Source organism: Schistocerca americana, chromosome 9 (genome assembly GCF_021461395.2).
Source record: "Schistocerca americana isolate TAMUIC-IGC-003095 chromosome 9, iqSchAmer2.1, whole genome shotgun sequence".
Classification (NCBI taxonomy): domain Eukaryota; kingdom Metazoa; phylum Arthropoda; class Insecta; order Orthoptera; family Acrididae; genus Schistocerca; species Schistocerca americana.
In genome coordinates, this window is record NC_060127.1 from 57431819 (window position 1) to 57456032 (window position 24214).

The window sequence follows — 24214 nt, forward strand, 5'->3', positions numbered from 1 at the left end:
CTCCGATTTCAGTCGAGTGTCAGCCTTAGGGCAATAGCGCACTAGTGCGGTCACTGCCACAATGAATGGCTGGCCCTAGCCGCATCTGCTGCCACCAGGACTGCGGCTGGCCAGCACCACTGACAGTCGGTTGGCTACAGCTCAGTTGCACTATGGAGATTACGGAGATACACTATGTGATCAAAAGTATCCAGACATTTGGCTGAAAATGTCTTACAACTTAGTGGTGCCCTCCATCAGTAATGCTGGAATTCAATATGTTGTTGGCCCATCCTTAGCCTTGATGACGGCTTCCACTCCCGCAGGCGTATGTTCAATCAGATACTGGAAGGTTTCTTGGGGAATGGCAGCCTCTTCTTCACGGAGTGCTGCACTGAGGAGAGGTATCGATGTCGGTCGGTGAGGCCTTGCGCGAATTCGGCGTTCCGAAACATCCCAAAGGTGTCCTATAGGATTCTGGTCAGGACTCTGAGTAGGCCAGTCCATTACAGGGATGTTATTGTCGTGTAACCACTCCGAAACAGACCGTGCATTATGAACAGGTGCTCGAACGTGTTGAAAGATGCACTCTCCATCTCTGAATTGCTCTTCAACAGTGGGGAGCAAGTAGGTGCTTAAAACATCAGTGTAGATGTGTGCTATGATAGTGCCACGCAAAACAACAAGGGGTTCAAGCCCTTGTTGGCACTACACATGCTGGTACATGACATTAATTGGGCATTCGCCAAACTGATCGCCATATTGTGTACTGTGATTTGTCACACCACATAACGTTTTTACACTGTTTAATCGTCCAATGTTTACGCTCCTTACACCAAGCGAGGCGTCGTTTGGCATTTACCAGTGTGATGTGTGGCTTATGAGCAGCTGTTCGACCATGAAATCAAAGTTTTCTCAGCTCCTACCTAACTGTCATAGTAATTCCAGTGGATCCGGGTGCAGTTTGGAATTCCTGTGTGATGGTCTGGATAGATGTATGCCTATTACACATTATGACCTTCTTCAACTATCGGCGGTCTCTGCCAGTCAGCCTGTATGCTTTTGTGCCATATGTGTCCTTTCACGTTTCCACTTCACTATCACATCGGACATGTTCGAAGTCTGTGAGTTCCACAGAGCGCCCCATTCTGCTCTCTCACGATGTCTTATGAGTACTGAGGTCGCTGGCATGGAGTACGTGGCAGTAGGTGGCAGCACAATGCACCTAATATGAAAAACATGTCTTTTTGGGGGTGTCCGGATACTTCTGATCACATAGTGTAGCAACGGCTGTGTGCCTCTGGTATTATCAGGTGAAATGAAAGAAGAAAAGATTCTAATTAATCCTATGTTGCAATCCCACTCTACAAATGAAATGTTTGTGAACTTCGTGAACACAAAGATAAATTCTTCAGTTTCACTAGCATGTCTACAAAAGTTTTGATGAAATATTAAAGAAAATTGGAAACTGCACAAGAGGTACTAACACAGCAATGCGACAATGCATAGCAGATGAAGAGAAACTGCCAATCAGATTAAGGTAAGTTTTATTACAGAAAATGTTTATCAATAATGAAATTGTTAATGTTACATTATGTAGTAAGTAAAATTAACGTGACGGGTCACTGAAACATGTAAGTAATGGTGATGTAACACGATTATCAACACTGCCATCATTGGTGGTTTCTGGTGCAGACTGTTCTGAATTATTATTTTGTGAAGAAGAACAAGAAATAGATTGCATGGAATAGTTTTCCTGATAATATCCTGTTGCATCACAAGATAACGATGTAGACAGAGGCTGGAGTTCTGAGGAATATCTGGCTGATGATTGTGGACGCTGAAAAATGTACGCTGGGTAATGTTTGTAGGAAGATGTGTTTGGACAGTTAGGATGCGGTTGGGCTTCTTCAGTAATAATTAAGATTCTTCATTTTATAGACAACTTCAGGTGCTCAGGTATTTTCTTGAAGTCGCTGACCAAAGACAAGAAAAAAAACCTGTCCTCATCTGTCATCATTTGTGTGTCCAGTTGCTTCCTGGCTTCGGCAGATTTTTGCAGAACATCGGTTGGTTGGCTTACAATTCCGTTTTCTGCTTTCCCTTTCTTACTGAGCACTGTAGCCTGGAATGGTACACTTGGAACTTTCTGCTGTGGCATGATTCTCAACATTCTCAGGTGACACACTCTATGTGATGCGACGATCATATTTAGATATGATTGGAGTTAAAATACAGACATGGCTTCTTTCTCACAGCAGCAGAACCACTTTTACCGGTTGATTTCCGTTTTTCTTGGCTGTGTGAAACTTTACTGTTACGCCAATTCTTCTGTAAAGATTACCTGTAAAAAAGAAATATTATCTTAGTTACCAATAATGTCAATTTTTGTGAATGGAAGCTACAAATAGTGATATGTTAGATGGATTTCCACTTACCACATGCAGTAAGTACTGATAGGACATATGTTAATTTAAATAAAATGATTAGAACATTTCTGTTTATTAGATTACCTTAGAAAAATATTTCAAGTCTTTTTTCCTGAGAAAGGTTACCTTAAAACTAACCTCTCTCGCAAAAGTGTGAAATAATTTATTAATTTCTCCCTTTCAGATACCTGGCAACTGGAAATTCATTGATTTGCATCATACTTTCCGACTTGGAGTAACAACAATCAGAGAAATTGTAAGAACACTATGTTCATCAATGTTACATGTTAAAAGAGCATGTAAAAGAATAACACATTAATTCAATGTTTTAATTTTCAAAATATTATATAATATTAATTTTATGTGTTTTAATTTTCAACATAATGTTAATTATGTGTGTTTGACAGAAATTTGTAATATTCTGCTGTGCTTATTGTGAACAGTATTATGACAATTCCTATATCATGTAAATGATGAGAAAGATGATAATAAACGAAATGAAAAAAAATTGAAATCTGGATTATCATAAAAGATGAATGTTTGCCAGAACCGACCAAAAACGACTGGCTGCAAATAGCAAAAAATTTTGAAACTAAGGCCAATTTCCCAAACTGTTTCAGTGCCATTGGCGGAAAGCATGTGCGACTGGTGAAACCAGCAAACAGTGCATCAATGTTCTTCGACTATAAGAAATATTTCTCTATTGTATTATTGGCTGTTTGTGATGCAAACTACAAATTTGTCGCTGTAGATGTGGGATCACATGGTAAATGTGCTGACTCAACGATATTTCAACAATCAGTGTTCTATAAGCGAATACTGTCTAATAACTTGCACATTCTGGAAGAATAACACATATTTGAGACATAAACAAAACGCCAGTGCCTTATGTATTTGTTGCTGACGACGCATTTTCGCAGTCACACAGAATTATGTGTCCGTACGTAGGTCTGCGACTTGATACTATAAAAAAGTATTCAGCTATCGTCATTCTCGAGCATGATGTTTCATAGAGTGTATGTTCGGGATAATGGCAAATAAATCGAGGATCTTTTACGGGCCCCTGAATGTGGACGTTGACTTCGCCATAGACATTGTTAAGGTGTGTTATACTCTACACAACTATGTATGAAAGAGTGATGGTGTTCAATATTTAGACACATTGTATGGATATCTTTTAGTTCATGACGATATTCACAACGAATATGTAGGTGTGCAACCAGTTCACACTACAGAAACATTTTTGCCGATTACTTTGTACACGAAGACGCTCTGCCATGGCAGTAGTATTACATTTATTAAAGTCTGAATTATATGTACAGTCTTAGACATAAAAACTGACTACCGGCTGGGCGCCACAGAGACTCAGTTCGAGTCGTGCACTTAAGGTGACCAATATAACTGACTGCCCTTGACAAAGTTGCACTATCTGGCAACACTGTAAGATGAGGAAGTACCAGGAGGACATGTTGTCTACTTTTGAAGTTCTAGTTATTATCTTGCAGTTAAGCATTGGATTTTGCATATTTGAAAACCATGAACTACGGTTAAGCGTTGTAAAATTAGGCCGAAATTGGAAAAAGATCAATATTTACTTTTGGTATAACAGAGGGGTGAATGCAGAGGAGGCAGCTCGAAAGATTTGAACTGTGCGTGGAGCGAGTACTTTTGGGAAAAATACTCCAAAAAAAGATATTCTTGTTCCAACAAACATCGTTCCTTCAGGCATGAATGATTTTCCTCTTTAAGGAACTCTTGACTGTTGATACAAGTGATGGATTACCATTTCACCATCATGCGACACTTGCATTCATGGTTCAGAAGTCTGGTGTAGGAGTACTGCATGCTGTAATTCGAAACAACAAAAATCAATGGAGATGCTATTATTGGAATTATTCTTGAACATCAGGTCACTCATTGTACGTACCTACAATATACTGTTACTGGTGATGAGTTAGCCTTTATCGTTAACTCCCTAAGAAGAAATGAAAGGCTGAGACCCACCAAAAGACGTAAACTAGAGCAAAGAGTAGTGTGAACATAATATTTTTCATCTGATAGCTCCAAAAGTGTGTTTAATACTACGAATTCTTCCCCAAGGATGTGTTCATCACAGCTGAAGTTGTTGCCAACACCTGAGACATCTTTTGGTCGCAGTGTAAGAAAATCGACCGACAAAATTACATCCGTGTGCTACTGCATGCAAACGCACTATTTTCATTTGAGGAACAAAACTATTCAGGAGATTGATAGGGAAGTCATCTCTCAGGTACTTGTCCCTCTCCTCGTATACCCATAAAATATTACCTTTCTCGCTCTTGATCGATCAATCGTCAAGGCATTTCATTTCTAGACAAAAATGCTCTTCTAACTACACTGGTTTAAAGACATCGCTAGAACTAGTAGGTTTCTACAGGCATAGAATTTGTAAACTACTTTAGCATTGTCAGATTGTTTTAGATATCATGAAAGAATATACTGTTGCTGACTGATTTCTCGTTAATGATTACTGTTGTGTTCAATAAATTAATGGAAAACGCAATTACAATATTCACTGTAATAATACAAATTAAATTCAACTCACTACAGAAACATCACGACGGAAGTCTATTTTAATAAATCATTAAGTGTCTGTAAGACGGTTGTGTCTATTTTAACACGAATTAGTAGGATATTACCGACTTTTGATTTCGAAAAGGTCTGTATTTACTTCAAGCTCTGTATTATACTCAAGTATTATGAAAATGTAGAGTTTATAGATGAAATTATGTATTCACAACAACAAAAAATATGTCGGCAGAAAACAAAAGTGGCATTATGAATTTTGCAGTACCATAAGGTTTTCGCTCTGACACTAACTGTAAGGGGTACTGAAAGTAGCGAGAAGAATTTTACTCGAGTGTTGTCTTACGATTCCCTTATTGAGTTTCTACCTGTCTGCTTGTAGCTCTGCTGCAAAAGAATTAAAAATATGGCTTTCAGCGAGTCTCGAAAGACTAACGAAAGCAGCTTGCACCGGATAGGCAAGCATGTTACCTCGGAGCTGGTTTTTTCCTAAAGTTTGTAGACTTCATTTTGAGGTTGAATTGTTGGCAAATGTCAGTCAGAAGTGTGCTGTTGGCGTTAGTGTTTCAGTGTGCTGAATTTTTACCTATGATTTTTCTATAGGGTTTTGTGTCCCAAATAGAGCGTTGAAGTCTCTCATTAGGATTTTCACATCATCTTGGTGAATTTTGCTCGTGGTTTTTTTCGAGTGTGTTCCAGAATTTTTCGTTATTTTCAGAGTTTTTCTTATTTTCGATGTCGGTGGGGGCGTGTGCATTGATGAATGTACTTTCTTTATTGGGGCTCTGAATGTGCATAGTCATAAGCCGATTGTTGATGAGAGTGATTTCTTTGACAGAGTTGATGATGGATCTGTGTACGAGAAATGCCATGCTGAAGATTGGTGAGCCTTTCGCTACCTGTTGTTGTGTTTTGCGCTTGAAGATGGGATAGTTTCTGTAATGCAGGGTTTCATTGTCAGTTAGTCATATTTCTTGAAGAGTAAGGATGAGAATATTTTTTTTGTCAGTCGATTTCTTATGTGAGATTATTTAGTTTTCCTGTTTGGATCAATGTATTGATATTTGCTGTTCCAATGAATGTTTTCTGCTTGTAGGAAGGTTCATCAGAGATATCCGATATTCACTGCCATGCTAGCCTGGACTCCCCAAAATCCGAAAAATCCCGTTGCCGTCTGTCGACGGGCGGGTTGTGTACCACCTGGGTTAAAGTTGACTTCATTTGTACAATTCATGTATGCTTGTTTTTCATTGGTTTGTCCTGTATGATACCAGGACCAAATAGGACCAGAGGTTGTTGAAGCTTTTGGTACCAAATATTTTCAGCCGAGCTCATTGGCCCGTAAGAATAAAGTGGAGCAATGGCTTTTCCTTCGAATTTCGAAGCTAAAGCTTCGGAATTTATGAATAAAATGTGAAGCAAGAGCTTTTGCTTGTGGGAACAAAAAGAAAAATGAAAGCTTTTGCTTTCCCCTTGAGCTCTTGCTTCGGTATTAGATGAACTGTAAGAATAAAGAGAAGCTATGGCTTCATTCTGGAAGCAATTGCTTGTAAAACGTAAAGGCTGGTCAGTAGCAGGCTCACGTTTGCAGAGCGCAGATATGGCTCAAATAGCAACACGTTTACGCCGCGAAAAATGCTACAGACCGCGTCGATATCCACCTGGAGAGCATTATAAAACACTGTATCGTTTCAACGAAGCAAATGTTAAGTGGATTGCAAAGCATTTTCTGACAGAGACAGAGGAAAGAAGAGGTGGAGCGCTATCGTCGGAACAGAAGAGGAAGATTTTCCTTCGGTATATAGCTGATCCAGGGTTCGAGTCTGGAACAGCAGAAGAAATGGGAATTCATCAAACTACAGTGAGTAAAACAGTGAGCAGTGTTTCTAAAAAGGTAATGGGAAAAGCTGATTTGTGGATCAATTTTCCGTCACGAACACATGATATTACTGTGGCTAAAAATGAGTGGTTACAAAAATGTAAATTTCAAAGTGCTATTAGTGTAATTGACTGTACACATGTGCGAATTCCATAACCTGTGCAGTTTGGCGACGAATATATCAACAGAAAGAGTTTTGCTAGTATAAATGTGCAGGCAACATGCTGTGTGAAGGAACAGTTCACGAGTGTTGAGGCTAGCCGGCCTGGATCAGTACATGGCAATCGAATATGGAGAAATTCAAGTGTCTGGAATGTGCTGAGTGAACGTAAGAACACTGTTCTTTTTGGTGATGAAGGGTATGGCCTAGAGTCCCGGCTAATGGCCCAAAGGAGTTGTGATAGAGTGTTGCTTTGGTCAGCTGAAGAGGTGGTTTCCTGTTTTGACATATACATGTAGTTGCCTTACCAAACGTTCCAACAGTAATAACTTGCTGCTTTATATTGCATAATGTTGAAAAACATCTACAAGATGAAGATTTTGAAGACACAGCACAGGATTTACATGAAGATGGCGATAATGAGGAGGAGAGCCTTTAACTGAAGCGGATGTTCTTCGGAGAGGATGTCAAAGAAGACAAGAAATTGCAGCTCTAGTACAAAATGCAGGATTTTGAATTTTTTATTTATGAAAAGATACAAAATTACTGATCGTCTACAACAAAAGGAATAACACAGTCTACAGAACGGTATATACATTAAAACTATTTTCATTTTCCTCCTGTTGCATATTGTTTACATTATTTATCTGTATATTAAGAAAGTTCATTAACATAGCTTCTTTTTCCATTTGGAGTCGAGTGAGCTTCAGTTGCTCCAGCAGCACCAGCCTATGTAATTCTGTGGTACTAAGCATCTTCGTCTCATCTGATTCTGGCAATGCTCCTTTCTTCAAGGGTGGTGGCCTTGCATATGGACTTGCTCTAGACAGAGAGGATGGTGGACCAGCACGAGTTGTAACATATGTTCCTAGAAACACACGTGTATGCCAGAGATGCATACAACGTAGAACTTAACGCGTGTTTGCATTTTTATGAAGATTTACTTTACATAGATAGCCGGCCATAGTGGCCGAGCAGTTCTATGCTATAGTCTGGAGCCGCGCGACCGCTACGGTCGCAGGTTCGAATCCTGCCTCGGGCATGGATGTGTGTGTTGTCCTTAGGTTAGTTAGGTTTAAGTAGTTCTACGTTCTAGGGGACTGATGACCTCAGCAGTTAAGTCCCATAGTGCTCAGAGTCATTTGAACCAACTTTACGAAGATAACAGCAGAAACTTTCCTTCGCAAAGGGTTACGAAATGTTGACGGCCCAAGTTAACACTAGCCATGGCACTTAATGAAACTGAATAGCAAACATGGCTCTTACATATCATATTACTGCCAGCACCACTAATAATAATAATAATAATAATAGTAGTACTTACGATACAGTAATAAGAACATTTCGCTACTCTCGCGAAAAACAAACTTCCGCTATTATCTTTATAAGTAGCAGTAATTAATTTTGTTTGACTAACAAAAACTAGAACTGAATCTTACCAGATGAGTTTGAGTGCTCTACTGGCGACAGTATAGATATGGACGGTGCAACCCCTAGTGTCACAGCCCCTGAAAGTTAACGATTTGAAAAAATAAATAAATATTAACATCACACGAGCTCATAATTTATCTTACCTCGTATCTGGTTCATTGTAGGACCCCCATCTCCTTGTAGCAAGCTGTAAAACTTTTTCTCCCAAACATTTAAAACAGTCGGTTTATTTCCCGTTCTGTTCTTATCCGTTTTCCTTTTAAGTCTCGTTTTCATGTTACTAACTTTCTTTAGCAATTGTTTCCTGTCAATTTTAATGCCAGTATTAGTTTCAAATGAATGTATAACATTTAGAATTGCTTCTTCTTTCTTTCTTTTTGCTTCTGGAAGTTGTGACTTCTCTAATAACTCAGGATGATTTTCTAAAGCCTTGACTAAAAAACAACATTGTACTTTCAGCACATACCAAGCTTTCATCTGAATCGGACATCTTCAGTCTATAAGTGACAGTACTCAATGAAAATAAACGAAGTGAAATGCAGTCGGATGGCAAAGAAAACAGTGATGAAGCCTGCTCTTGCTCAACAATGGTTCGCTGACAATGCGTACCAAGCAGGCGGCTAGGAGCTTTTGCTACTGTGTTAGAAGTAAAAAGTGGAGAGGAAAAGCAAAAGGTTATCTTTAGCATCAGAAGCTAATGGTTCTGCTTTTACTTTTTGCTTCCAAGTGAATGCTCTTATTTCTACCTTTTGCTCCAAGCCTGTGCTTCAGTTTTATTCATACAGCCCAATGAGCCAACAAATGGTGACCAGAGTGCTGGTGATTTTCAATCAGACGTGTCCGGATTTTGGGTTCAACAGGTTGAATAACCGCTGAGGATTGTCTTAGTATTTGGTCCACCCCAAGTGTACGATTTCCTTGGTACCACCCATATCTGGGAGGCTTTCCATCTGGAGAGGCACTTGGAGGAGGATCTAACAACCTCACAAGGGATTATTACTATTCTGTTATCAGCAAATCCGATATGGTGTATCTTCCCACCACTGAAATAGGTGTATATTGTTCGATTCAATATTTGCATCACATAAATATGGGATATAATTACATTACATTGCTGCTAGTAGACATATTCCTCACATTTTCTTAGACAGTTGCTGCCTGTCACTCCATCAAAGGAATTTGTGTGTGCAGCATTGTTGCAATACAGACATTCAAATTACCTGATTTCTGTAATTTCAGTTCGATACCAGATCGTCTATGACTGTACATGTTGTGTTAATATCGATAAATAAAAGTAATAGAACTTACACAGTGTGTTTTGTTCCTGTGGTGTTGCACATTCTCTGCCCTCAAACATTATAGTCACTTCCTCCCACATTCTCTTTTTTCACATCATTGTCAGCGTGTTCTTCAGGTGAAAAGTCCCACAAAGCAAGACTCTCCCTTTACAATAAATTTCTCTGTATCAAAGTTCAGATGACAGAAAGACCCTTCTGCAGACACGCAGCAGCAAACAAATAATAAAATGTGAAGTATCTCCACAGCTGGAACCGCACTGACGGCTGGCAGTGGAAAGTGCGCACTGCCCCATTCAGCTGCGTGTAACATTGGCCGCAGAGGCGCGCTGGCCGCAACCGGCTCAGTGCGCGGCACCTTTCCATGCGAACCCGGTCACATCCGGCCAGCCGCAGGTCTGGCCGCGGCCTCACTGGTGCGTTATTGCCCTTACTTCCGATTGTAAGTAACTAACTGAATTTCTATATATGCATCCCTTCACCACCACCCTTATATGAACTTTAGTATTTGCTCATGCCAGAATTGTAAGTGCTACTTACCAGACTCTCAAGATGGCGAGAAATGAAATTATTTGCACAGTAGTTGCGCAGCTTTTAGTTGTAGAGATTACAGTGACGTAGAGATTACAGTGATGTTGACGAAGATAAAACGAACCAACAGTTGTTGGATATGAAAGTAGCCATTTCGCAGGAAAGGTTTGGGAATATCAAATAACCTAATAAGGGAGATATTTGATGAGAATGACGTATCGTTCGAAAATCATTTTCGAATGAGTAAAATCAATTTTGAAAGCTTTTTGGCCATATATCTGGCTTCGTAAGATAGACTACTACAAGCATGCGAGATGGTGTGCCAACCCATTTGAACTTACAAGTAAAATTGAAAGAAACCGGCAACTGGAATCACTGCAATATATGTATTGCATTCCAAAGAGCACCATTTCTAAATTCTTATTTTTTCTACAACACACTTAAGGTACATCGGAAAGTAACGTTCTTGTCTCAACAGTTCAGCTTTCTTTTTATTTTCAGAGTTAGTCAAGGTCCTCACAAGTGCTGTAAATATATGTTTGTTTTATTGGTACGGTATTGTACTTAATCAGACATTGTATGACTATGTAGCACACTCATTACTCAGTCATTGTGCCAATATGAACACTGATACATTTACATAGGAGTTTAATGTGGGTCAAGAGTAGTTTTAAATCTCTAAAGGCACAAATACATTTCCATTTCATGGTAACATTTACACTTAAAGACTAAAGCGCTATAGTTAATCTGAAATAACAAAATACCTTTACAATATTCACTGTTCTGCAGTAATATGAACCTCATCAAGTTTACACACTCGGTTCCATACTTTTGAATCCATTTCGTCACTTCATATAATGGTGTGTTACTCTGTTATAAATAAGTGATTATAAGGAGTTGCTGAGTGTTTGAATGATTTTCCTATCGACCTGTTAACAACAACATGTGACTTAACTGCTAAGGTCATCAGTCCCTAAGCTTGCACACTACTCAACCTAAATTATCCTAAAGTCAAACACACACACACCCATGCCCAAGGGAGGACGCGAACCTCCGCCGGAACCAGCCGCACGGTCCATGACTGCAGCCCCTAAGACCGCTCGGCTAATCCCGCGCGGCTCGCTCTTTTTAAGAACATCTTGTCACTTAGCTGAGGATTAAGCAAATCATTTTGGCATGACCCTATCTTCTCACGTGCATAAACAAGCAATTGTCAGTCTGTATTGTTGAATAAACCAGAGCAGAATGAGCTTAAACTCGCACGCGATGGTGAAGGAAGTGACGTCGTGGAAGAGAGCAGAACACTTTTCAACTTTCCTAATTTACGTGTAAGTTGGCGTGACAATATGCAAGTAGAGCGTTTTCACATGTGAAATGATTTACACAAGTGGTGGTAGGGGGCACAAATGTAAGAAATTCATACTTGTGGGAGCAACATAGGAGCAAAGATCGATTCTGAAAGCGAAATCTTGCTGCTGAAGCCGCAATTTCAGAATCGACATTGCTGCATTTAATCAGAAATGGTATTTGGAGACCAGTTTACTAAAACAGGGTATGGGAGTCCTTGTAAACGTAATGATACTGAGATCTACCAATACTTAGTTGTTTTCTATAAAAGGCGCGCCCCATTAGTAGATTCTCAAAGCCACAATTACCATGGATATGTTTATCTTCTAGTAGCTGGTTTTTTTTAAGGCTGCAGCCCCACAAACAAAAATTTTGCATGATACTTATTATCACTGAGAACAAAAGAAAGAGAAAGTATATTGCTCTCCTTCAACACAGCATCATCATCGGTGGTGTTATCATTCTATTTACTGGAATTGAACTGTCAACCTGTTGCTCTCACGGCTGTGTTAGGAACAGGCGTAACTCATTATACACCCTCCATCGCTGTCCACAGTTTTCCAACTTCTGCTGAGGCAGCTTCTTTAGTATGGTGCCTTGTGACGTCACTCTTATGGCTTCCACCAAATCCTGTGTCAGATTTTCAAGGTGTCTTATTTATAAAATAATCATTCGTACAACTACAAATTATACTGAAGGCCTATTTTCAGTATGATGAGAAGATCAAACTATTGTTTGCTGGCCCTCATAGAGTGGCTGCTCTGTTTGCATGAAAATATATTTTATAATGTACTGATTGAATTAGGTTAATGAGGGATAGGACTGAAAACATACAAAAATGATTGATTGATTGATTGCTTAATTGAGAGGAGTTATGGGACCAAATGGCGAGGTCATCAGTCCTGTGATTCTGAAGTTAGTCACAGAAGAAAGAGGGTTCGCTAAAAGTGCATGGATCCAGTCAGGGGAGTGAAATTATAAAATAATGAACATTAAACACAAACAGTAAAGGCATAAAAGGTGAGACCAAATCTAAAACCTGGAAAAAAAGGGGACGGTCATGGGGTCACAGGTTGACAAGACTGTAAGAGAAGTCTCAACCACAACCAACCTGCGCCTGCGCCTGGGCTAAAGTAGAACCTTACACCTGGAAATAAAAACCAGTTTTACAGAGGAAACTGAGGACCAGTTCAACCATCCATGGATCGTCTTCTAATATTAATTTTAAGGAATCGGGAAGAGCTATACTTAACACGAAGGGCCGAAAGAAGGGGAAATTCCATCAATATGTGAGATATCGTCAGTCTGGCTCCACAACCACATTGTGGGGTGGGTTGCGACATAGGAGGAAACAATGGGTGAGCTGGGTACGACCAATGCGTAAATGGCAAAAAACAGTGGACTCCTTCCTAGAGGAGTGGAAGGAAGAGCACCAAAATGCTGTAGACTCCTTGAGTTTATTACTGTGAGCAGTAGCACTCCAGATGGAGTTCCACTTTTGGTCAAAGAGAGATTGGACATAGATCCTCATATCCGCAGCTAGAATCATGAAAGGAAATGTGGGCAGTATCTGCTTCTCTAATGAAACGGTCAGTCAGTTTATTCCCTGGGATGCCCACATGACTTGGGACCCAGAGAAAGACGACTGAACAGGCGGCATGCTCAAGGGCAGAGAGGAGGTCATGGATAGTGGAGACCAAAAGGTGACGAGAGTAGCATCAGTCGATAGCCTGCAGGCTGCTCATGGAGTCTGAACAAATTAAAATGCTGTGCAGGGAGGCCTGAGAAACAAAAAAGACGACCCTGTGAATGGTTAGAAGCTCTGCTGCTTACACACTACATGATCCCAGCAATAAATGGTGTTCAAAGCCAGTTGGAGATGTGAAAACGTATCCCATCTTATCGACTGTCCTAGTAACATCAGTGTAAAAGATGCTGGAAAACCAAGGAGCGACTGAAATATTAGGATCCTAGAATAGAGCGGTCCTAATCTGTGGTCTGAGCACCATCCAATTGGGTGAAGGGCGGAGGGGGGGGGGGTGGTGGTGGTGGTGGTGGTGGTGGTGGTGGTGGTGGTGGTGGTGGTGGTGTATGGGAGGAAAGATACGGAGTGCAGTCCAGTGAGTGGAGGTCCAACAGAGGGAAGTGACACGCATGCCAATTGGCAATCCCACACATGGATGGGGAGACGTCCCTCTTTGGCAAAGAGCACAGGGTACACAGGATGGTCAGGGAATGGGCGAATGGTGATTGCATAAGAAACAAGGACATGGCTCCGTCGTATGTGTAGAGGGGGAATATCTACTTCTGTGAGGAGACTATCAACGAGACTAGTGTGAAAGGCACCAATAGCCAGATGCACCTCACAATGATGGACAGGGTCAAGCAGTTTCGAAGTGGAAGGAGCTGCTGAGCCATAAAACTGACTACAATAATCTAGTTGGGACAAGGCCAGAGCACGGTAAAGATGGAGAAGAGTGGAACTGTCTGCACCTCACGATGTGTGGGCTAGGAGACGGAGAACATTAAACTTCCGCATACACGTAGTCATTAGGTGGCGAATGTGGGGCAACCATGTCAGCTTGTTATCAAAAATAAAGCCGAAGAAATGGGACTGTGTTACAACATTGAGGAGCTGGTCGCCTAAATAAAGTCTGGTTTGGGGTGTACTGTAGGTCGAAGACAAAAATGCATAACCAACGTTTTGGAGGGAGAAAACTGGAAGAAATGCCCATGCAGAGGCCTGTCAGATGGCGTCTTGGAGCCAACGCTCAGCAGATGCTACCAAGTGGGAGCTGCACCAGATGCAAAAATCATCGATGTACAACGCCAAGGTAACCAGAGGTCCAACAGAGGTCACAAGCCCATTGATGGCAATGAGGAAGAGTGTGACACTTAGTACAGAACCCTGTGGGTTACCGTTCTCCTGAATCTGAATGGCGCTGAGTGAAGTGCCAACTCGAACCTGGAAGAGCCGGTGAGATAAAAACTTGCGGATTTAAGTTGGAAGGGGACCACAGAAACCCCAGTCATGGAGGGTAACTAAAATGTGATGGCACCAAGCCATGTCGTATGTCGTATACCTTATGTAGGTCAAAGAATACCGTGGCGAGGTGCCAGCGGTGAATAAAGGACTGTTGGATGGCTGATTCCAATCTGAGTAAATGGTCAGTTGGAGAGCATCCTGCCTGGAAGCCACACTGAAACAGGGACAAAAAGACCCAAGATTCCAGTACCCGACATAATCTGAAGCTGACCATCCTCTCGAGCAATTTGCAAAGTACATTCATCAGGCTAATTGGCCGGTAGCTGTAGAGTGTGTGATGGGGCTTATGGGCGCTCAACGTCGAGGTCATCAGCGCCCTGACACACATTAAAAGGAATGAATGTGGACAGACCTAATAAAACTGAAGCACACACGCAAAGAAAGCAGGAAAAGAAGGAAAATGCTACATAATAAAGTAAAACGTAAGAAAAGGGAAAACGTAGTAACAAGAATGCCACAGGAAATTTGTCACTGGCTGGCCACTTACATAAAATATGGGCGAGCTTGTCACACAGTGAGCAAATTAAGATCCTCTCCCTAAAATCTTTGTAGAAACATTTGACATGGCACAGAACTTTAAAACTTTAACCACATTCGTCCGAGTGTTGCCTAAAAGAGATGGCAGGTCCGCTGGCGAGTCAGCCACGGCCTGCTGGTCTGAAAATAAAACGCAATCCAATAAAACGTGGTGCACAGTAGCCTGGACGCCACAAGCACCACACATTGGAGGGTCCTCTCGCCGGAGCAGGAAGCCATGCGTCATAGGGCTGTGGCCTATCCCAAGCCAAGTGAGGAGAACCTCGTCCCGTCGACGGGGCTGAAAGGAAGTACACCACACACGCGTTGTGGGCTTGACTATTTGGAGCTTATTGTCAGTCACTTCCAGCCACTCATCCTCCCACCGACGCATGACTCGTGAGCTCAACAGCGAGGTGAGTGCATGCAGGGGGATAGCACACTGAGATACTTGTCGATCGAGACATGCCTCCTCAGCTGCGAGATCTGCCCTTTCATTCCCAGCAATGCCGACATGCCCTGGAACCCAACAGAAAGCCACCACCTTCCCCAGTCGCTGAAGTTGGAGGAGGGCACCCTGGATGGTCTGGACTATTTTATCTGCCGGATACAAACGTTACAATGAGTGAAGGGCACTTAGTGAATTGGAACAGACAAGAAATTTAGGACAGGAAGAATGTCTCATCTGCTCCAGTGCCCGCAAGATCGCAGACAATTCTGCATCAAAGACAGTAAAAGTCTGAGGCAGTTGGACCTTGAGGACACGATCCGGAAAAACAACAGAGCAACCAACGGAATCCCCTTGTTTTGACCCATCCGTAAAAACAGCTACATAGTCGTGGTGCTCGGATCAAATGGCAGAAAATGCTGCATTAAAAACGGTGGTGTACTGCACCAAATCTAAAATCACTCTGGGCCTCTTCAGTAACCAGGGTGGCAGGCAGTTAAAATCCAGGAGGTGGGGTTGTACAGACTCCACACCGAGGGACTCTAGCACACGTTGCACACGGATCCCAAACGGCATCGGAGCCCGGGGACGGTGGGAAAAAAGGCGGTCCAGAGGTGGATGAGCAACAATATGGTGAGCAGGCGAGGTTGGAGCTGCAAGAAACTTACAAGCCTGGCCCACCAGCAGGAGCTGCCGCTGGATGGTAAGTGGCGGATCCCCAGCCTCAGCACAGAGGCTGGGTATGGGACTGGTCCGATAAGCACCAGTGGCCAGCCGAATCCCAGCATGGTGGACAGCGTCAAGGATCTGCAAATAAGATGGCCTCGCTAACCCATACACTGTGCATCCGTAGTCCAGCCATGAACATATGAACACACAAAAGCCCGATAAAACTGAAGGAGATGGGCCCTGTCTGCTCTCCAAGACCTGTGGCTGAGGAGGATGTTCAGTGCCTTCAGGGTTCTGGCTTTCAAGTCTCGTAGGTGTGGCAGCCATGAGAACCTGGAGTCAAAAATTAGGCCCACAAACCGCACTGTGTCTCTAAAATGTAGGACACTATCCCGGTAGCTGTCGAGAGACGTTGAGTTCCTAAGAACATTGCGTTCTTAAGGACAGGGATAATTATACTGTCTCGCCATTTTGACGGAAAAGCAACTGCAAAACAAATGTGGTTGAAGACCGTGAAGAGACGTTGCCTCTGGGGAATATCCACGTGTTGGATCATCTCGTTGTGGATGGAATACGGGGCCGGGGCCATGTCTCAGGAGTAAGTAAGAGCCTGCAACAATTCCCATTCAGTGAAGCGTGCATTATAGGGCTCAACATGTTGCGGGATGAAACAGAGGGGGATCTGTTCAACTCTGTGTTTCTGCTGGAGAAAGGTACTCTACCGCATTGATCCCTTTCCTAGCTGGTATTCATAGCGAATCTCTTCCCCAGTGCAAAATCCCAAGCAATTGGAAAAAAACTCAGGTGACTCCTGTATATAAGAAGGCCACATGAACAGACCTGCAAAATTACAGACCAATAAACCGTTAACACCAGTCTGTGGTAGAATCCCTGAACATATTCTCAGTTTGAATATAATAAACTTTCTTCAGACTGAGAAGCTTATGTCCAGGAATCAGCGCGGTTTTAGAAAGCATTGCTCATGCGAAACTCAGCTTGCCCTTTTCCCACGACATACTGTGAACTATGGATGAAGAGCAACAGGCAGATTCCATATTTCTAGATGACTGGAAAAAATTTGACACGATGCCCCACTGCAAACTGTTAACACAGGTTCAAGCACATGGAATAGGTTTCCAGATATGCAAATGGCTCAAAAACTTCTTAAGTAATAGAACCCATTATGTTGTGCTCTAAGGCAAGTGTTCATCAGAGACAAAGGTATCATAAGGAGTGCCCTAGGGAAGTGTCACAGGACCTCTGTTATTCTCTACATACATAAATGATCTGGCAGACAGAGTGAACAGTAATCTGTGATTGTATGCTGACGATGCTGTGGTGTATGGTATGGTGTCAATGTTGAGTGACTGTAGGAGAATACAAGATGACTTACAAAAATTTCTAGTTGGTGTGATGAATGGCAGCTAGCTCTAAATGTGAAAAAAGTGTAAGATAATGCAGGTGAGTAGGAAAAACAAATTAATAATGTTGGGATACAGCATTAGTAGTGTCCTGCTTGACACAGACATGTCATTTCAATATCTGGGTGCAATATCACGAAGTGGCAACGGCCTTGCCGCAGTGGATACACCGGTTCCCGTGAGATCACCGAAGTTAAGCGCTGTTGGGCGTGGCCGACACTCGGATGGGTGACCATCCAGGCCGCCATGCATTGACACCATTTTTCGGGGTGCTCTCAGCTTTGTGATGCTACTTGAGGAGCTACTTGACCGAATAGTAGCGGCTCCAGTCAAAGAAAACCATCTTAACGACTGGAAGAGCGGTGTGCTGACCACACGCCCCTCCTATCCGCACCCTTACCTGAGGATGACACGGCGGTTGGATGGTCCCGATGGGCCACTTGTGAGCTGAAGACGGAGTGCTTAATATCACAAAGCAATATGAAATGGAATGAGGATGTGAGGATTATGGTAGGGAAGGTAAATGGTTGACTACTCTACTGGGAGTATTTTGGGAAAGTGTGGTTCATCTGTAAATTAGACCACGTACAGGACACTTGTGCGACCTACTCTTGAGTACTGTTGAAGTGTTTGGGATCCATACCAGGTTGGAGTAAAGGAAGACTTCTAAGCAATTCAGAGGCAGGCTGCTAGATTTGTTACTGGTAGAGTCGAGTAACATGTGGTGTCATCGCTAGACACCACACTTGCTAGGTGGTAGCCTTTAAATCGGCCGCGGTCCGTTAGTATACGTCTGACCCGCGTGTTGTCACTATCAGTGATTGCAGACCGAGCGCCGCCACACGGCAGGTCTAGAGAGACTTCCTAGCACTTGCCCCAGTTGTACAGCCGACTTTGCTAGCGATGGTTCACTGACAAAATACGCTCTCATTTGCCGAGACGATAGTTAGCATAGCCTTCAGCTACGTCATTTGCTATGACCTAGCAAGGCGCCATTACCAGTTACGATTGATGCTGTAAAACATGTACCCTCAAGAGCGACGTTCACCAATTATGGATTAAAGTTAAGTATTCCAGCAGCTACGTACGTTTTTTGTTAGTCTCATTTCCTTGACCTGTTCCAGACCTCACGCCAGCCTGCGTGAGCTAAAACGCGTGCCTTTCGGCTTTCTCTCATAGTGGGTTGGCTGTCTTGCCAATCCACAACATAACATGCAAGTGTTATGGAGATGCTTTGGGAACTCAAATAGGAATCCTTGGAAGAAAGGCAAAAGTCTTTTCAAGAAACACCATTGGCAAAATTTAGAGAACCGGTATTCGAAGCTGTCACTGTTTACAGTGCAGCAGCTGGTGGAGACTGCGAATTCACTCCTGTATCTGGGTGCTTTGTTGACAGAAGGTTGTGCAGCTGTAGAAAATGTGAATAACTGCGTAAAGAAAGCAGCTTCTGCCTTCATAAAATTGTAGCCGATACGCTGATACAGGAACATCACATGCAAAACTAAAATTCATATTTTTAACACAGGTATAAGCCAGTGAAAGTTGGAAAGTAAAGATGATATCACCATAGTTACACAGCTTCTGACACATCATAAATATTTGGTGGCCATAAAAAAATAAATTAGGAGGATCTATGGAGAAAACAAATACCATAGAAGGACAAATACATGAGAGAAAGCAGAGAAGACTGTGACACACATTGAGAAAGCACAACTGAGGAATTAAGATAAAGGCATTCAATGACATCCCCAGGGAATGAGGACGAGGGGCAGGCCTGGATGAACATGAAAGAGGGTGGTGGAAGGCAAAATAAAGAATGTACATCAGGGGGAATTGAGAGAAATTGCCAAAGACAGAAGTGAATGGTGAGCAGTCCTGGATGACCTATGACCTGATAGGTGCCAAAGGTATTAAGAAAGTCATCTGTGGGGTCCAGCATGCATCAGTATTGGCCCCATTCTTGTTCTTCAGCTACACAAATAAATTACAAAGACAAAGGGCAGTTCAGAAATTATAATATTTGCTCATGACATAAGCATAAGAGGTGCGGCTATAAAATAATGGGACTATTGATGTAGCATATGTTGCTTCGAAAATGTGTATATTTATGTATTCTCACCTTCAATATACTCCTCTCCTCTATCCCTACAACACAATATGCAAATTTTCCATTGATGGGAACAGTGCAGGAAGTCGTCTTCTGTAAGCTCCTTGATCTGCTTTTTCTTTCACTGCTTTAACAGACTAATATCTTGTTTCCTTTAATGCAGATTATACCTTGGGGAATAGATAAAAGTCACATGGTGGTAGATCAGGTGAATAAGGTGGGTGGTCTACTACTGGGATGCTGTACTTCACTAGAAACCTCTTAATAGACAGTGCGGTATTAGCCTGTGAATTGTTTTGATGCAAACCCATGACTTGTTCTTCCACAATTTGGGTCCTTTCTTCTTACTTTCTCATGGAGTTGAGCAAGAAACTCAAAATAGTAATGTCAATTAATTCTGAACTTTGGGAACCCAATGAAGATAAACAATTCCATGAATATAAAAAAAAACTATCACCAGCACTTTGAATCTTGATTTGCTCATTTGATCTTTTTTGGCTCTCAGTGAAGTTGGCTCCTTCCAAAGCATGGCCTGGCACTTAGCTTCTGGATCATAATTGAAAAACCAAGATTCATCACGTTATCACTCTTTCCAAGAAATTTGGATCTTTTTTAATGGTATTCACACCGTCAGTATAAACATTTTCATGAGCTAGCACCAGTTTCGCACACATTTTTCTCAAGTTGTATTGGTTATGGAAAATTTGCCTTAAGCATCCTTTGAGAGCTCCTATAGTTTCAACAATTGATCATATACTCAACTGCTGGTCACATCAAACCTGATTCCCTACTTATTTGATATTTCCTTCCATTTTTGATGTTGAAGGCTGTCCAGGGCATGATTCATTTTCACTGTCTTCTCAGCCATTTCGGAAACGCTTGAACCTCTCAAAAACTTATCCACGTGATAAGCAGTCTTCGTCATCCTCTTTTTTTTAGTAACAGATTTCAGCTGCAGTTTTTCCAATTTTCATGTGAAACTTGGACAATTTTTTGCTCTGTTATTACACTTATTTTTCCAACAAAACAAAACAGCAGCTCTTACAAAAATGAAGACCATGGCCACATCGATTTGCCTACAGACACTGGAGATCCTGCATTTGATTGAGAAAGCTTCACACTTCACAGTTACCAGTTGTTCATCTTTGGCATACGCATACTTACTCTGTGACAGAGTCAATCACATTGCAGGCACTCCTCGCACTAATCAAGGGTCTAAACGTGATCTAAACAGAGGCAAGACAGGTGATAGCTTGTGTGAAGCTCAGCTTACCCTACATTATTCTGCAAACCACTGAAATGCAGGCAGATTGCTTATTGCTGCATTTCCAGAAAGCATGTGACACAGTGCCGCAATACAGACTGTTAGTGAAGGAGTGTCCCACATAAGTGTGATAGAATCGCTCTTGTTCACTATATACATAAATGATCTGATAGACAGGGTGAGCAGCAATCTGTGACTATTTGTTGACGATGCTGTAGTGTAAGGAATAGTGTAGTTGTTGGGTGACTGCAGGATTATACATGATGGTGACCTGGACAAAACCTCTACCTGGTGTGATGAATGGCAGTATGCTCTAAAAGTAGAAAAATATAGGTTAATGCAAACGAACAGGAAAGACAAGCCTGTAGTGTTTGAACACGGTGTTGGTGGCGTGCTGCCTGGCAATCACATCAAGTAAACATGAGGGTTGTCCGTAAAATAAGGTTCCCATGGAGCTACAGTCCTGAAAAGCGCTGTTATGGTGGATCCCACGATTCTATAGTGTACCTTGGTTCCCCCACTCCAAATCCCCTCCCTAGTGACCTGACTGTGAAGCTCAGTCTTGGCTTGGCAGCCGTACGTGATGGATCTCCCACTCGCTTCGACCGCCAGGTGTGAGCTGTGCTCAGTGATCCGTTTCCTGTTTGCAAAAAACATTGCACCAGCAGATATCCATTCCCAGCTATGCAAAATCTATGGAGACAAGTGTATGAGCGTACAACACGTGTGCAAATGGTGCAGAGAGTTCAAGAACGGGCGTACCGACGTCCACGATGAGGAGAGTTCCGGACAGCCATCTGTTTCTGACGAAAGAATTGCAAAATTGGAGCAATGGTGCTCTCAGATCGAAGAGTGACGGTTCGTGAGCTCTCCGGAATGATCCCTGATGTCAGCAAAACCTCTATTGACAAGATTTTGTTGGAGCATTTAAGATATGCTAAGGTTTGCGCGAGATGGGTGCCAAGAATGTTGACCGAAGGCCACAAACGTCAATGCGTTGAAGCAGCCCAAGAACTTCTTCAAGATCACAGAACTCATGGCGAGGAATACTTCAACTCCATTGTCACTGTAGATGAGACTTGGGTACAATACTGCACACTTGAAACCAAAGAACAGTCCAATCAATGGAAGCACCCAGAGTCGCCGAGATCGCAAAAATTCAAACAAACGCAAAGTGTCGGCAAAGTGATGGCAACAGTGTTTTGGGACCGAAAGGGGGTATTGTTGTGTGAGTTCTTGCCCAGTGGTACAAAAATCAACACTGCTGGGTACTGTGAGACACTGCAAAATTTGCACCGAGCAATTCAAAACAAGAGGGGTATGCTGTCCAAGGGGGTGCGTTTGCATAAGGATAACGCTCGACTGCACGCAGCTAAAGCCACCAATGAGCTCATCACAAAATTTGGATGGGGTATTGTCTAACACCCACCCTACAGCCCGGACATAGCGCCAAGTGACTACCATCTCTTCCCTGACATGAAGAAACATCTGGGTGGAACGCATCTTGGCAACAGAGAAGAGCTGAAAGAAGCGGTTCTCAGGTATTTGTGTGGCTTGGTGGCAGATTTTTTTGACTTGAGCATTCAAAAGCTCGTACACCACTTGCAAAATGTATTGACATTCAGTGGCGACTATGTATATAAATAGGTTAAATTCCGAACTTTCCAAAAATGTACGCATTCATGAAATAAACATGTTTTACACTGTGGAAAAAAAAAAAAAAAAAAAAAAAAAACTGGGCAGCTTATTTTATGGACACCCCTCATATGTAGGTGCAATGCTGCAAATGAACATGAAATGGAACGAGCATGTACGGTAAGCAACATGGAGGGGGCTGGGGGGAGGGGGGAAGAAGGAACAATGGTCAACCTTCATTTATTGGGGGATTTCTCAGAAAGTGTAGCATATCTATAAAGAAGCTCATGTAAAGAACACTAGTGCGACCAGTTCTTGAGTACTGCTCAAGTTTGTGGGATCCTCCACAGGCTCATTTAAAGGAAAACATTGAAGAAATTCAAAAGCATGCTGCTATTATTTGTTATTGGTAGATTTGATCAACATCCAAGTATTATGGAAATGCTCTAGGAACTCAAATGGAAATACCTGAAGGGGAGAAGAGATTTTCCTGAAATGTTGTTGGGGAAGTTAGGAGAATTTGCATCTGTGACAACCCGCAAATTGATTCTACTGCCACAAATGTACATCTCATTTGAAGACCATGAAAACAAGAAGTACACGCTTGTATGGAGGCATATAGATTTGACCCTCACTTCCTTGTGAGTGGACCAGGAAAGAGGTTGACTACCACGGTGCAAGATATCCTCCACCATGCACTGTATGGTGGATTGTGGAGTATATATGTAGATATAGATAGCTAAACTGGCCTACAAGTGATTCACACAATCAATTTAACTCTTAGTCATGTATAGATTTGGATTACTCAATTTCAAATAAGCAGAAGCCAGTCACTTACTACCCCAGATCTAGGTTTTAATGGTCTTACACTAATGAAGCACTGCGTGAAATTTTTCGGGGTCCATTTCGATAAAAAGTTAAACTGTTGTCAACATATGGATAAAATAATTACATTCAGTTTAGCATGTTTTGATCTTAGAAGTATCTGGTTGTCTTTACATAAAGACAAGGTACTGGCTTATTTTGCGTATTTTTGGCTCTCTGTTGTATTATGAAACAATCTTCTGGGACAATGCATCCAAACTAAATAAATTATTTATTCAGCAGAACTGGAGTAAGAAAGTTATGCAGAAGCTTTTAGTATTTTGGGTCTTACATTAATTCTCCATTACATTTATTTTTTAATGGTTTTTGTTGCTGCAAATACTAAATTTTGTTGTTATCATGATGGATTTATTTGCTTGTGTTCTGAATTTCCTTCCTGTTGATTTTAACAGAATTGTCTTGACACCACTTAGATTCAGTAAATCTAATAATCCACTACGTTCCCTGCAAAAGAGCACAGTGAAGTTGCAATATTCCACTGTACTTCCTCTGTCAGAAAAGTTCCACGACAGTTTTTTTTTATTTCTTAGTTTGTAGTACTAAAAAGAAACGAATGTTGTTTTTATGTTAAATGGTATGTGTGCATCCTTGAAATGACCTCGGCCAC

At 42.0% G+C, this 24214-nt stretch overlaps 1 protein-coding gene across 1 annotated transcript in view; it reads right to left on the reverse strand.

Moving 5' to 3' along the window:
• Positions 1–1560: 1560 nt before the first annotated feature.
• The window catches only part of LOC124551147, an 86013-nt gene continuing 63359 nt past the window's right edge, over positions 1561–24214 (reverse strand). Inside the window, exons 4-5 of the mRNA XM_047126112.1 lie at positions 8452–8520; positions 1561–2323 (exon numbers count right to left, since the gene is read on the reverse strand). Coding sequence (XP_046982068.1) covers positions 2232–2323; positions 8452–8520 — 161 coding nt within the window. The 3' untranslated portion in view covers positions 1561–2231. The remainder of the gene's footprint in view (positions 2324–8451; positions 8521–24214) is intronic.